This window comes from Oncorhynchus kisutch, unplaced genomic scaffold (assembly GCF_002021735.2).
Source record: "Oncorhynchus kisutch isolate 150728-3 unplaced genomic scaffold, Okis_V2 Okis02a-Okis13b_hom, whole genome shotgun sequence".
NCBI classification, from domain to species: domain Eukaryota; kingdom Metazoa; phylum Chordata; class Actinopteri; order Salmoniformes; family Salmonidae; genus Oncorhynchus; species Oncorhynchus kisutch.
In genome coordinates this window covers 5,197,811-5,211,973 of record NW_022261979.1, presented here as the reverse complement: position 1 = coordinate 5,211,973, position 14,163 = coordinate 5,197,811, and the positions used below count along the sequence as shown (strand labels likewise).

The window sequence follows — 14,163 nt, the reverse complement described above, 5'->3', positions numbered from 1 at the left end:
ATAGTCTAGTACAAGCTGTTTGGTGTTCATCGTAGGACAAGACACTGAAGTCAAGCCAGCCCAGGTTCAACTGGCCCCAAAATGCCACCCTATTCCCAAAATGGGCTCTGATTAAAAGTAGTGCACTACATAGGGAATATGGTGATATTTGGGAGGCACCCTCATAGACATAGACAGTAGTAAATGTCTGGAAGGCACTTCCATCCTCCTCATAGAGCCACCGTTGGGAGGATATTTTCACAGAGTAAGCAGATAGAATCTTTTATAGCCAATTGGTAATGACACTGTCCTGTAAATCAACATCCAGAGATGAATTAGACTTTCTAACATGCGGAGTGGAAGAGGTTGGGAGTATTAGTGACCCATGACAATCAGTACATACAAGCGTTAGATCCAAGCACTACTCTTGTTGATACTTTAACAAATCAATATTTTAACACATAAAATATTATTAACCGCTGTTACTAATATCATCAATAATGTTTACAGTTTTAGAATTAGACACCAGTGCTTCTTCGACTTGCATAGATGAAAGTATTTCGATAACAGAGCAGAGCTCCCTGGCCATGACAATAAGCTGAACAAGTAGAACACCCTTGACAGTGCTCATACACTGGCAACAGCACCTGTCCCAATGGTGGATCATGTCACCTCCAAATTGGCAGAATGGCATCATTATATGGATAATCTCTTGGAAAGGATATTGGCCAGTAGGAATTGGACAGGTCATTGGCCAGTAGGAATTGGAAAGGTCATTGGCCAGTAGGAATTGGAAAGGTCATTGGCCAGTAGGAATTGGAAAGGTCATTGGCCAGTAGGAATTGGAAAGGTCATTGGCCAGTAGGAATTGGAAAGGTCATTGGCCAGTAGGAATTGGAAAGGTCATTGGCCAGTAGGAATTGGAAAGGTCATTGGCCAGTAGGAATTGGAAAGGTCATTGGCCAGTAGGAATTGGAAAGGTCATTGGCCAGTAGGAATTGGAAAGGTCATTGGCTACAGATCAAAGGCAAGCCACAGTACTAGAATAAGTAGAACAAGCTTGCTCATTTTGAGTGCACCCATGACTTTACCAGTCAAATGTCCATGGTCAGAGGTTCCAGACCGTTCTATTCGTTCTACTTCTATGAGGCAAGGCCCTGCAGGACAAAATAAATAGACCCTCCATCTGGTTCTCTTCTGTCAGCAGCTCTATGTGCACATCATGAGACCACATCAACTTAACAATCAGTCATTATCATGTGTGAGGGACTATTGAACTGTTCAGACAGTCAGTAACTGTTACAGTGACGTTACAGTTTCCCAAACTCCACGCTCGGGACTCCAAGGGGTGCACGTTTTGGTTTTTGCCCAAACACTACAAAGCTTGATGATTAGTTGATTATTTGAATAAGCGGTGTAGTGCTTAGGAAAGAAAGGAAACCCTGGGGTCCTGAGGACTGAGTTTGGGGAAACCCTGAGTTACAGTGGTAACAAGTTAAAATGGGGAGTCCAGGTCCTTCAGTTCCAACAGGTACTTGCTAAGTGCCTTCTCAGAGGCCCAGCACCCTACAGCCATGGAGCCCTTCAGGAGCCACTTAAGCAGTCCCACAGTGGCCCCTGGAGAGACAAGGGGAGCCAGAGTCTTGACCCCCACCATGGGGGCCACCATTTGCGGCAGGCTGAGGGCCACACTGCCCAGGGCCCCGACAGCGTTTCCCGCAAACAGACACACAGTGAGCGAGCAGGAGACGGCAGAAAGCGCCAGACAGCGTGACATCAGCATCAACTCGTCCGCTGACAGCCAATCGCAGAGCACCGGGAGGAGAGCTGAGCCAATAAGGAGGGTGTTTGCTGTGGTGCGGTCTTCGCTGAGCCACAGGAAGCCGAAGGAGACTAGCGGTGGAGCCAGGACCTCGCCAGCCCACTCCAGGTCCCCCTGTACAGAGGTCAGGTATGGGCTGAAGGAGAGAGGCAGGGTGCAGAGGCCTGAGGAGAGACCGAGCAGAAAGAAACCCACTGCTGGAGCTCTGTGGTCCTACGAGAGAAAGAGGGAGACGAGGGAACAGTCAGGGTGAGGAGAAAGAACGAGTCATGACAATAATCAGTGGCAAAGGGGTTGAGAATGGTTTAATGCTACACAAGAGTTACACTCAGGTGAACAACAATATATCCCAAAATTACCTTGAAGAGCTGATATGCTGTGTACAGGGCAGAGACGGACAGTGTGACGTTGGAACATGCTGTGATCAACTCTGTCATACAGCCTGCCATTGGTCTTGACTCAAATCCAAAGCTACAGTTGGAGGATCACTCTGTTCATTGGATATGAAGAGACTGAGTGGGATTTGTGAAAGAGAAGAAGTTTTCAGATATCTGCAAGTAAATTGTTGAATACCATACCAAAGTTGAGAAAACACTGTTGAAAGTAAGCTAGTAGTCTTGTCTTGCACCATAGCTATGTGTACAGTGTTAACATTCTAAACAGCTATGTTTCAGGTAAGTAGCCACGTTTAGAATGACCAAAGTCAAGACTGAAACTAATATGTGAGCTGAAAAATATCGGTTAACATTCAACCTTACCTGTCTCTGTTCCGCTTGTTTGAACACGTGAGACAAGCAGTACCAGGATGTGGGCGTTCCCAGACCGTAAACAACTGCGCATGCTCGGCTCGGCTTCCACCAAATTGGAAAAATATGGCGGCGCTGTTGACAACAGTAACAGAGCAGTGGATACGAGAGAAGCTACATCTAAATCACCATTGCCTTGGTAATATATTTGACAATGAAATTATAGCTTGTAAGTTGGTAGCCTAGATGTATGAGTAGTTTGATTTAAAACCAGTTTTAAACTTCCATTAATAGCTAATTAACGCACAGAGACTATGCTTAGTGCTAACGTTAGCTCGCCTGCTAGGCTAGCTGACAAAACAGTTCTTTGAATTTGTCTGGCCACAGGTAGCTATCTAGTGAATGATGGACAACGTTACCATGGGTCTACAACTACCCAACTACTCTACTTTGATTGCTGGCTACTAACATTCATGACCACTTTACAGCAGATGTGAGATCACTGAGCCTCCCAGGATCATACAAGGAGAAAATCAGGCATCTGGGAATCTCACTAAAGAACTTTGTCCGTTTGAAAACCCTGAACCTCTCCTGTAATGCACTAATCTCTGTCGAGGTGAGATGTCTATCAACAGACAAATCTATATACAGTACATGGTGAAATGGTGACTGAAGTCTGAATGTGTAGATGTGTAGATCTGATTGCGTCCACAATGGTACGCTATTACATATTATTCCCTATATAGTGCACTACTTCTAACCAGGGTTCTGGGCAAAAGTAGTTCACTATGTAGGGAATAGGGCACAATTTGGGACATACACTGAATGTGTAAGTCACATTTGTTTGGGTGGGTATAATTTGTGGAACGTTCCAACAGGAATCTGGTTTCCAACAAACAACTCATAGTAATACAAAGTAACATGATCAAGTCACCTCGCTAACTAGCTGCCGAATAGGCATCAACTCACCACGTAGCTTATTCTTCATGTTTGTCCATAGGCTACCAGAGTGAGGACAGACATTTTTCAGAATAAACGTGGTGAGTGAAAAACTTAATGAAATAGCCCATCCCTACCCGGTATCTTAATCTGCCTCTATACAACTTTGAATGTGTTGTTTGTTGGCAACCTTGTTATTTACTAAGTTCTTGGAACAGATTCATGTTGGAATGTTCCACAAATTATACCCCCCCTATTTGTTTCTTTCTATGTTTGTTCATCTATAGGGGGTCCAACACTTGAAGAGGCTGGAGAGGCTGAACTTGTACTACAACAGCATTCCCTCCCTTCAGGAGGTCAAAGTGCTCTGGCTGCTGACTGCTCTGAGAGAGCTGGACCTGAGGCTCAACCCTCTGGCTAAAACAGATCCACACTACCGCCTGTACTTTGTGCACGCACTGTCCAACCTTCGCAGGCTTGGTACCTATAGCTACCATATTTTCATTGTGGGTCCGATTGGCTGTCCAATGACTTTGCTGTTAGATAGTTCTTCTTACCAATCTGACATTTGATGTTGGTTTTATATTGTTTTTTTTCCTGTAGATGACTGTCCAGTCAGGGACAGTGAGAGAAGAGCTTCAATCATGCATTTCTCCTCAGACTCTGTGCTCGGACCCCAACAGACGAGCTCCTCGGAGACAGACATCACGGACCAGAGGTACTGTACTCTACAGTATTAGACAGACATCACTGACCAGAGGTACTGTACTCTACAGTATTAGACAGACATCACTGACCAGAGGTACTGTACTCTACAGTATTAGACAGACATCACTGACCAGAGGTACTGTACTCTACAGTATTAGACAGACATCACTGACCAGAGGTACTGTACTCTACAGTATTAGACAGACATCACTGACCAGAGGTACTGTACTCTACAGTATTAGACAGACATCACTGACCAGAGGTACTGTACTCTACAGTATTAGACAGACATCACTGACCAGAGGTACTGTACTCTACAGTATTAGACATCACTGACCAGAGGTACTGTACTCTACAGTATTAGACATCACTGACCAGAGGTACTGTACTCTACAGTATTAGACAGACATCACCGATCAGAGGTACTGTACTCTACAGTATTAGACAGGCATCACCAGAGGTACTGTACTCTACAGTGTTAATACACCAGATTGCTACTGTCAGGAGGTCTTGTTTGCACACCAAGGTCTCTTGTCTGCATTAGATATTGATTTGTATTATTAGAAAACACCCGGAAAGACAAACTTCAGATTTCATTTTATTTAACTAGTAAGCTGTTCTTTGTGTGGCATTGTTTCCAATAGTGTGTACAGTGTAATAACAGTGACGTTACAGTGTTATAGATTGTATTATACAATATTCTTCTAGTAGTGCTACGTTATGACGTAATGCGTGTTTGATTGGTGTGTTCCAGGAGCAGTAAGCTGAGGATGGCCTCAGTAAATCGCCTGGCCAAGAAGCTCTCTGTCCTGGATGTCAACGATGACATAGTGTTGAACCTTGTCGCTAAGAGCAACTGGGACCAAAGTGAACCTCTGTTCCTAACTGGCTCTTCCCACAAGGAGCCAGAGTCCCAGCTCTATCATCAGATCAGAGAGGAGTGTGAGTTTATGTTGTTTGATCACAGAATAGTACATCATTTGTTTTACATTGACAAATGAGAGTATGAAGTGGTGAGCGTGATGTACACCATGACTGTTAATGTAGGGACAGTCCACCAGGGGTGAGACAAATGTTCTTATTTTTTCCCTAGGAACATGGGGAATTTAGCTCATTTATGGCAAGATTTCAGAGATTTACCCTTAATTGATTTAATTCAGTACTTGATGAATTGTATGTTTAACTAGTTACATTTACGGTCTACCTTTTTTCAAGTGAGCAAACAAGCCTTCAGTATAAAATGTGTTTTATTTTCATTATGATCAGCTTGTCATTCCCAGTCCAATGGTCAACGTTTAAGAGAAGGATCTCGAAGGAAAGGTTCTTCCTCCTCGTTGAAAACGTCAGAGGGGCCGAGGGTAACCTTTAACCCCCGCGTAGAGAAACACAGCGGGACTAGCTCTGGACGGGAGGAGCGAGAGAAACTCCCCAAACACCTGAGAGTCACAGCCAAGGGCCACTTCACCCCTCACCCTGGTGAGGTGACACTGAATATCCTCTCTGTCACCGCTGTCACACAAATCAGGTGGCATGAATGGCCTAATAAAACATTCTGAGTGTTTTGCACTGGCTTCCTCTTCCTTTAGATAAAGTTGACCAGCAGAAGTCTTCCTTAGTGAAGATCCGCCCCCCCAGTCCAAGAAGTCCCTGTCCCAGTAGGTCTGATGCCACCAACCCCATCCTGCACCCTCCCAGACTCTCCTACCATAACACCCAGCAGACAGCAGGGGGCTCCACCTCACCACAGAAACATGCCAAGCAACAGAAGGTGAGACGTTTCAGAGAGAGAACCCACCTATTCCTACCGTACCATTCATTAATCGTAGAGAAAACCCACCTATCCCTACAGTACCATTCATTAATCGTAGAGAAAACCCACCTATCCCTACAGTACCATTCATTTATCTTAGAGAAAACCCACCTATCCCTACCGTACCATTCATTAATCACAGAGAAAACCCACCTATCCCTACAGTACCATTCATTAATCACAGAGAAAACCCACCTATCCCTACCGTACCATTCATTTATCTTAGAGAAAACCCACCTATCCCTACCGTACCATTCATTTATCTTAGAGAAAACCCACCTATCCCTACCGTACCATTCATTTATCTTAGAGAAAACCCACCTATCCCTACCGTACCATTCATTAATCGTAGAGAAAACCTACCTATCCCTACAGTACCATTCATCCACCCTAGAGAAAACCCACCTATCCCTACAGTACCATTCATCCACCCTAGAGAAAACCCACCTATCCCTACAGTACCATTCATCCACCCTAGAGAAAACCCACCTATCCCTACAGTACCATTCATCCACCATAGAGAAAACCCACCTATCCCTACAGTACCATTCATCCACCCTACAGAAAACCCACCTATCCCTACAGTACCATTCATTTATCTTAGAGAAAACCCACCTATCCCTACCGTACCATTCATTTATCTTAGAGAAAACCCACCTATCCCTACCGTACCATTCATTTATCTTAGAGAAAACCCACCTATCCCTACCGTACCATTCATTAATCGTAGAGAAAACCTACCTATCCCTACAGTACCATTCATCCACCCTAGAGAAAACCCACCTATCCCTACAGTACCATTCATCCACCCTAGAGAAAACCCACCTATCCCTACAGTACCATTCATCCACCCTAGAGAAAACCCACCTATCCCTACAGTACCATTCATCCACCATAGAGAAAACCCACCTATCCCTACAGTACCATTCATCCACCCTACAGAAAACCCACCTATCCCTACAGTACCATTCATTAATCACAGAGAAAACCCACCTATCCCTACCGTACCATTCATTAATCACAGAGAAAACCCACCTATCCCTACCGTACTATTCATTAATCGTAGAGAAAACCCACCTATCCCTACAGTACCATTCATTAATCACAGAGAAAACCCACCTATCCCTACAGTACCATTCATCCACCCTAGAGAAAACCCACCTATCCCTACAGTACCATTCATATACACTAGAGAAAACCCACCTATCCCTACAGTACCATTCATATACACTAGAGAAAACCCACCTATCCCTACAGTACCATTCATATACACTAGAGAAAACCCACCTATCCCTACAGTACCATTCATTAATCGTAGAGAAAACCCACCTATCCCTACAGTACCATTAATTAATCACAGAGAAAACCCACCTATCCCTACAGTACCATTCATTAATCACAGAGAAAACCCACCTATCCCTACAGTACCATTCATTTATTGTAGAGAAAACCCACCTATCCCTACAGTACCATTCATCCACCCTAGAGAAAACCCACCTATCCCTACAGTGCCATTCATATACACTAGAGAAAACCCACCTATCCCTACAGTGCCATTCATATACACTAGAGAAAACCCACCTATCCCTACAGTACCATTCATTTATTGTAGAGAAAACCCACCTATCCCTACAGTACCATTCATCCACCCTAGAGAAAACCCACCTATCCCTACAGTACCATTCATATACACTAGAGAAAACCCACCTATCCCTACAGTACCATTCATCATAGATTTACTGTTCATTATAACCAGTCTTTTTTGTAATTGTATGAAATCTGTCTCCTAGGGAAGCTATAGGAAACCAATGGAGATGCTGCTGAGCCTAGTGAACAAGCACTGGACAGGGGAGAGGCCTCTGCACCATGACAACAACTTCCTCTGTGAGTATGAAACCCCCATGTACTGTGCAGCTTACCTGCTTAATGGAGAATCTGTCCCTAATAGTATGTATCTGTCCTGCCTCCAGCTCAGGCAGTCCAGATCCTGTCCATGATGGAACGAGACGTCTCCGGTGGAGAAGCCGAGGTCAGGACGTTGAGAGGGAACGTTGAAGAGCTGAAGGAGCAGGCAGAGATACGAGACCAAGACCACAGGACAGAGACCCATAGACTAACTACACAGCTGGAGGAAGCACACATGTCTGTTGTAAGATTCAGACTGTTCAAAGCAGCATCTTCGATGATATTACCTCATGTTTGAAAAGGCATGAGACCCTGACTCCACAAAGAGTTCAGAATAAATGGATGGAATTATCTTCAATGTCTGATTGATTGATTGATTGCAGGACAGTTTGAATGAGCAGCTGAGGATACTATTGGAGGATAACGTCTCTCTACAGAAGCAGATGATCAGATTAGAAAAACAATATCTCAACTCTATGATGAAAAGTTCACCCAACACTGAGATATGTGGTGAGTGAAAAAGCAACAGCTTTTTGATATTCCTGGTCAGTGGTCACTATACTGGGCAGAATCTGACTGTGACGCAGAGCACGTGTAACCGTGACATAGAGCACGTGTAACCGTGACATAGAGCACGTGTAACCATGACATAGAGCACGTGTAACCGTGACATAGAGCACATGTAACCGTGATATAGAGCACATGTAACCGTGACGTAGAGCACATGTAACCGTGACGCAGAGCACGTGTAACCGTGACATAGAGCACGTGTAACCGTGACATAGAGCACGTGTAACCATGACATAGAGCACGTGTAACCGTGACATAGAGCACGTGTAACCGTGACATAGAGCACGTGTATCCGTGACATAGAGCACGTGTAACCGTGACATAGAGCACGTGTAACCGTGACATAGAGCACGTGTAACCGTGACATAGAGCACGTGTAACCGTGACGCAGAGCACGTGTAACCGTGACGTAGAGCACGTGTAACCGTGACGTAGAGCACGTGTAACCGTGACGTAGAGCACGTGTAACCGTGACGTAGAGCACGTGTAACCGTGACATAGAGCACGTGTAACCGTGACATAGAGCACGTGTAACCGTGACGCAGAGCACGTGTAACCGTGACATAGAGCACGTGTAACCGTGACATAGAGCACGTGTAACCGTGACATAGAGCACGTGTAACCGCGACATAGAGCACGTGTAACCGCGACATAGAGCACGTGTAACCGTGACATAGAGCACGTGTAAGAGTAATGCAAGATGTTCCATAAATCTCTTAAGATTCGTACAAGTTAAACATGCATATCTCAAGATGGTGTTCACCACGTGACGGATTGGATTTCAGTCTGTTGTTATATCCGTTGATGTTGCAAGTCAATGTGCATTTGTATTGCTGAAGCGTTAGCATCATGTGCTAACCGTGGCCCATGTGAATCTGTATTGCTGCTAGCATCATGTGCTAACTAACTGTGGTCCATGTGGATCTGTATTGCTGAAGCGTTAGCATCATGTGCTAACCGTGGCCCATGTGAATCTGTATTGCTGCTAGCATCATGTGCTAACTAACTGTGGTCCATGTAGATCTGTATTGCTGCTAGCATCATGTGCTAACTAACTGTGGTCCATGTAGATCTGTATTGCTGCTAGCATCATGTGCTAACTAACTGTGTTCCATGTGGATCTGTATTGCTGCTAGTATCATGTGCTAACTAACTGTGGCCCATGTGGATCTGTATTGCTGCTAGTATCATGTGCTAACTAACTGTGGTCCATGTGTTCTTCTCTCCAGAGAAACAGGCAGAGGTGAATGAGCTGAGGAAGAAGGTATCAGAGCTGAGGGAGAAGGTTGAGGAGGGGGAGAGAGTCAAGGAGCTGGCAGGTATGCTGCAGGAGAACCATAGGTAAGCACACACTACACTATGTCCAGCACCACCTGGTGCTAAGATACTACACTATGTCCAGTACCACCTGGTGCTAAGATACTACACTATGTCCAGTACCACCTGGTGCTAAGATACTACACTATGTCCAGTACCACCTGGTGCTAAGATACTACACTACACTATGTCCAGTACCACCTGGTGCTAAGATACTACACTACACTATGTCCAGTACCACCTGGTGCTAAGATACTACACTACACTATGTCCAGTACCACCTGGTGCTAAGATACTACACTATGTCCAGCACCACCTGGTGCTAAGATACTACACTATGTCCAGTACCACCTGGTGCTAAGATACTACACTATGTCCAGTACCACCTGGTGCTAAGATACTACACTATGTCCAGTACCACCTGGTGCTAAGATACTACACTATGTCCAGTACCACCTGGTGCTAAGATACTACACTATGTCCAGTACCAGCTGGTGCTAAGATACTACACTATGTCCAGTACCACCTGGTGCTAAGATACTACACTACACTATGTCCAGTACCACCTGGTGCTAAGATACTACACTACACTATGTCCAGTACCACCTGGTGCTAAGATACTACACTATGTCTAGTACCAGCTGGTGCTAAGATACTACACTATGTCCAGTACCAGCTGGTGCTAAGATACTACACTACACTATGTCCAGTACCAGCTGGTGCTAAGATACTACACTATGTCCAGTACCACCTGGTGCTAAGATACTACACTATGTCCAGTACCAGCTGGTGCTAAGATACTACACTATGTCCAGTACCACCTGGTGCTAAGATACTACACTACACTATGTCCAGTACCACCTGGTGCTAAGATACTACACTGTCCAGTACCACCTGGTGCTAATATACTACACTATGTCCAGTACCACCTGGTGCTAAGATACTACACTATGTCCAGTACCACCTGGTGCTAATATACTACACTATGTCCAGTACCACCTGGTGCTAAGATAATATACTACACTATGTCCAGTACCACCTGGTGCTAAGATAATATACTACACTATGTCCAGTACCACCTGGTGCTAAGATACTACACTATGTCCAGCACCACCTGGTGCTAAGATAATACACTACACTATGTCCAGCACCACCTGGTGCTAAGATACTACACTACAATATGTCCAGCACCACCTGATGCTAAGATACTACACTATGTCCAGTACCACCCGATGCTAACATACTACACTATGTCCAGCACCACCTGGTACTAAGATACTACACTAAAATATGTCCAGCACCACCTGGTGCTAAGATACTACACTATGTCCAGTACCAACTGGTGCTAAGATACTACACTATGTCCAGCACCACCTGGTGCTAAGATACTACACTATGTCCAGTACCACCTGGTACTAAGATACTACACTACAATATGTCCAGCACCACCTGGTGCTAAGATACTACACTATGTCCAGTACCACCTGGTGCTAAGATAATACACTATGTCCAGCACCACCTGGTGCTAAGATACTACACTATGTCCAGTACCACCTGGTGCTAAGATAATACACTACACTATGTCCAGCACCACCTGGTGCTAAGATACTACACTATGTCCAGCACCACCTGGTGCTAAGATACTACACTATGTCCAGCACCACCTGGTGCTAAGATACTACACTATGTCCAGCACCACCTGGTGCTAAGATACTACACTATGTCCAGCACCACCTGGTGCTAAGATACTACACTATGTCCAGCACCACCTGGTGCTAAGATACTACACTATGTCCAGTACCACCTGGTGCTAAGATAATACGCTATGTCCAGTACCACCTGGTGCTAAGATAATACACTACACTATGTCCACTACCACCTGATGCTAAGATAATACACTACACTATGTCCAGCACCACCTGGTGCTAAGATACTACACTATGTCCAGTACCACCTGGTGCTAAGATAATACACTATGTCCAGTACCACCTGGTGCTAAGATAATACACTACACTATGTCCACTACCACCTGGTGCTAAGATAATACACTACACTATGTCCAGTACCACCTGGTGCTAAGATAATACACTATGTCCAGTACCACCTGGTGCTAAGATAATACACTACACTATGTCCAGCACTACCTGGTGCTGAGATAATACACTATGTCCAGTACCACCTGGTGCTAAGATACTACACTATGTCCAGCACCACCTGGTGCTAAGATACTACACTATACTATGTCCACTACCACCTGGTGCTAAGATACTACACTATGTCCAGCACCACCTGGTGCTAAGATAATACACTACACTATGTCCACTACCACCTGGTGCTAAGATACTACACTATGTCCAGCACCACCTGGTGCTAAGAATAACATTCAACCACTCTAGGGACAATAAAAGTCCTTGACTCTTGGGATAATACAAATCTTAACACGGTCTGACTAAAAGCAACCTAATGAGATATTCATTACAGGAGATGCCAGATTATTTGTTCTAATATAAAGATAAAAGACCAGACCCCAATGGGTGAAGAAAGGGCTTTTTAGTGTTTGTGACTAAATGGTGTTGTGTTTGTGCTTCAGGTCACTGGTTGCAACTAATGAGCATTTGCTGAGTGAATTGGAGAGGACTGGGAGAGGGAGGGGCAGCTACACGTCACAACTACAACAACTAGAGAACTGGAGGAGACTAGGAGACGGCTCTGAGGAGCTACACGTCACAACTACAACAACTAGAGAACTGGAGGAGACTAGGAGACGACTCTGAGGAGCTACACGTCACAACTAGAGAACTGGAGGAGACTAGGAGACTGCAGATAGAGAACTAGGAGAACATTGCAGATAGAAATGTCATGAATAGAGCCAATTCCTTACTCTACATGATGTCAGAGAGGAATGTTTGTTCTACATTTCTATCTGAACGTTCCAGAACGTTGTCCTGCTGAACGAGCACCAGCACCAGATTCTCTTATTTTAGCTCTATATACACTGCTGCCAACATTTACACTGTTCTTCTGATGCTCCGGGATTAATGTTGAGCATGAAAACTTGTCTCTAACTCTGATCTCATTTTTTACTTCTGTGTAATGTCATGGTTTTACTGTGTCCACTATCCACACCTTTACACTGTTCCTTACTGACTGTATCCACACCTTTACACTGTTCCTTACTGACTGTATCCACACCTTTACACTGTTCCTTACTGACTGTATCCACACCTTTTACACTGTTCCTTACTGACTGTATCCACACCTTTACACTGTTCCTTACTGACTGTATCCACACCTTTACACTGTTCCTTACTGACTGTATCCACACCTTTACACTGTTCCTTACTGACTGTATCCACACCTTTTACACTGTTCCTTACTGACTGTATCCACACCTTTTACACTGTTCCTTACTGACTGTATCCACACCTTTTACACTGTTCCTTACTGACTGTATCCACACCTTTTACACTGTTCCTTACTGACTGTATCCACACCTTTTACACTGTTCCTTACTGACTGTATCCACACCTTTTACACTGTTCCTTACTGACTGTATCCACACCTTTTACACTGTTCCTTACTGACTGTATCCACACCTTTTACACTGTTCCTTACTGACTGTATCCACACCTTTTACACTGTTCCTTACTGACTGTATCCACACCTTTTACACTGTTCCTTACTGACTGTATCCACACCTTTTACACTGTTCCTTACTGACTGTATCCACACCTTTTACACTGTTCCTTACTGACTGTATCCACACCTTTTACACTGTTCCTTACTGACTGTATCCACACCTTTTACACTGTTCCTTACTGACTGTATCCACACCTTTTACACTGTTCCTTACTGACTGTATCCACACCTTTTACACTGCACATTGAATCTTAATATTTATGACTCTAGACATGTTTAAATGATAAAGTATTTATTGTGCTCACGCTGTTTCTGCCTCTGTGTTTATGGAAACTGAAGTGGGGAAATGGCTTCTTCACTAAACACAATGCTGCTTGAGGTCAGTTCTAGCAAGTAAAGCCTGTCTTGGTAGAACATATTGTGGGGATAATATATTATTTTAACATATTAATGAGGAGAGAACAGGCATGGCGTTCATCACAAATGGCACCCTATTCCCTATAAAATTGTATGGAAGGATTCCGTCCAGACGGGATGTAATAACATACACCTGATCCTCTCAATAAGATATCAGATCAGTAGAGGAGACAACTGATCCTCTCAATAAGTGATCAGATCAGTAGAGGAGACAACTGATTCTCTCAATAAGTAATCAGATCAGGAGACAACTGATCCTCTCAAGTAATCAGATCAGTAGAGGAGACAACTGATCCTCTCAATAAGTAATC

At 44.3% G+C, this 14,163-nt stretch overlaps 2 protein-coding genes across 6 annotated transcripts; one reads left to right on the top strand and one right to left on the bottom strand.

Annotated features, from left to right (window-relative positions):
* Window positions 1-245: 245 nt before the first annotated feature.
* On the bottom strand, window positions 246-2,655 carry LOC109879833 (uncharacterized). Of its 2 annotated transcripts, none has more exons than XM_020472007.2 (3): window positions 2,560-2,655; window positions 2,161-2,313; window positions 246-2,014 (listed from the first exon to the last, which is right to left on the bottom strand). In XM_020472007.2, the coding sequence occupies exons 2-3, from the start codon at window positions 2,248-2,250 to the stop codon at window positions 1,475-1,477; spliced, it is 630 nt and encodes a 209-aa protein (XP_020327596.1). In that variant the 5' UTR covers window positions 2,251-2,313; window positions 2,560-2,655; the 3' UTR covers window positions 246-1,474. The 2 variants fall into 2 exon arrangements, with proteins under 2 accessions (XP_020327596.1, XP_020327597.1); XM_020472008.2 differs by lacking the exon at window positions 2,560-2,655 and adding an exon at window positions 2,380-2,548 and having other exon boundaries at window positions 2,161-2,291.
* Window positions 2,612-13,739, top strand: LOC116359281 (centrosomal protein of 72 kDa-like). 4 transcript variants are annotated; one of them, XM_031812011.1, is made up of 13 exons: window positions 2,658-2,746; window positions 3,039-3,163; window positions 3,548-3,587; window positions 3,774-3,966; window positions 4,090-4,204; window positions 4,949-5,136; window positions 5,461-5,670; window positions 5,781-5,962; window positions 7,795-7,888; window positions 7,975-8,153; window positions 8,293-8,419; window positions 9,709-9,820; window positions 12,387-13,739. In XM_031812011.1, exons 5-13 carry the CDS (start codon window positions 4,131-4,133, stop codon window positions 12,568-12,570), a joined length of 1,350 nt encoding a protein of 449 aa, XP_031667871.1. In that variant the 5' UTR covers window positions 2,658-2,746; window positions 3,039-3,163; window positions 3,548-3,587; window positions 3,774-3,966; window positions 4,090-4,130; the 3' UTR covers window positions 12,571-13,739. The 4 variants fall into 4 exon arrangements, with proteins under 4 accessions (XP_031667869.1, XP_031667870.1, XP_031667871.1 ...); XM_031812012.1 differs by having other exon boundaries at window positions 2,661-2,746; window positions 3,036-3,163; XM_031812009.1 differs by lacking the exon at window positions 3,548-3,587 and having other exon boundaries at window positions 2,612-2,746; window positions 3,036-3,163.
* Window positions 13,740-14,163: the final 424 nt, after the last annotated feature.

Excerpts from the sequence above, each read along its gene's own strand:
- LOC109879833 (XM_020472007.2), bottom strand. The coding sequence starts at position 2,250 with ATGGCAGGCTGTATGACAGAGTTGATCACAGCATGTTCCAACGTCACA. Across the intron at positions 2,015-2,160 it reads CAGCATATCAGCTCTTCAAG|GACCACAGAGCTCCAGCAGT; the intron begins GTAATTTTGGGA and ends TTTCTCTCGTAG.
- LOC116359281 (XM_031812009.1), top strand. The coding sequence starts at position 2,674 with ATGGCGGCGCTGTTGACAACAGTAACAGAGCAGTGGATACGAGAGAAG. Across the intron at positions 8,420-9,708 it reads ACCCAACACTGAGATATGTG|AGAAACAGGCAGAGGTGAAT; the intron begins GTGAGTGAAAAA and ends TCTTCTCTCCAG. Across the intron at positions 9,821-12,386 it reads ATGCTGCAGGAGAACCATAG|GTCACTGGTTGCAACTAATG; the intron begins GTAAGCACACAC and ends TTTGTGCTTCAG.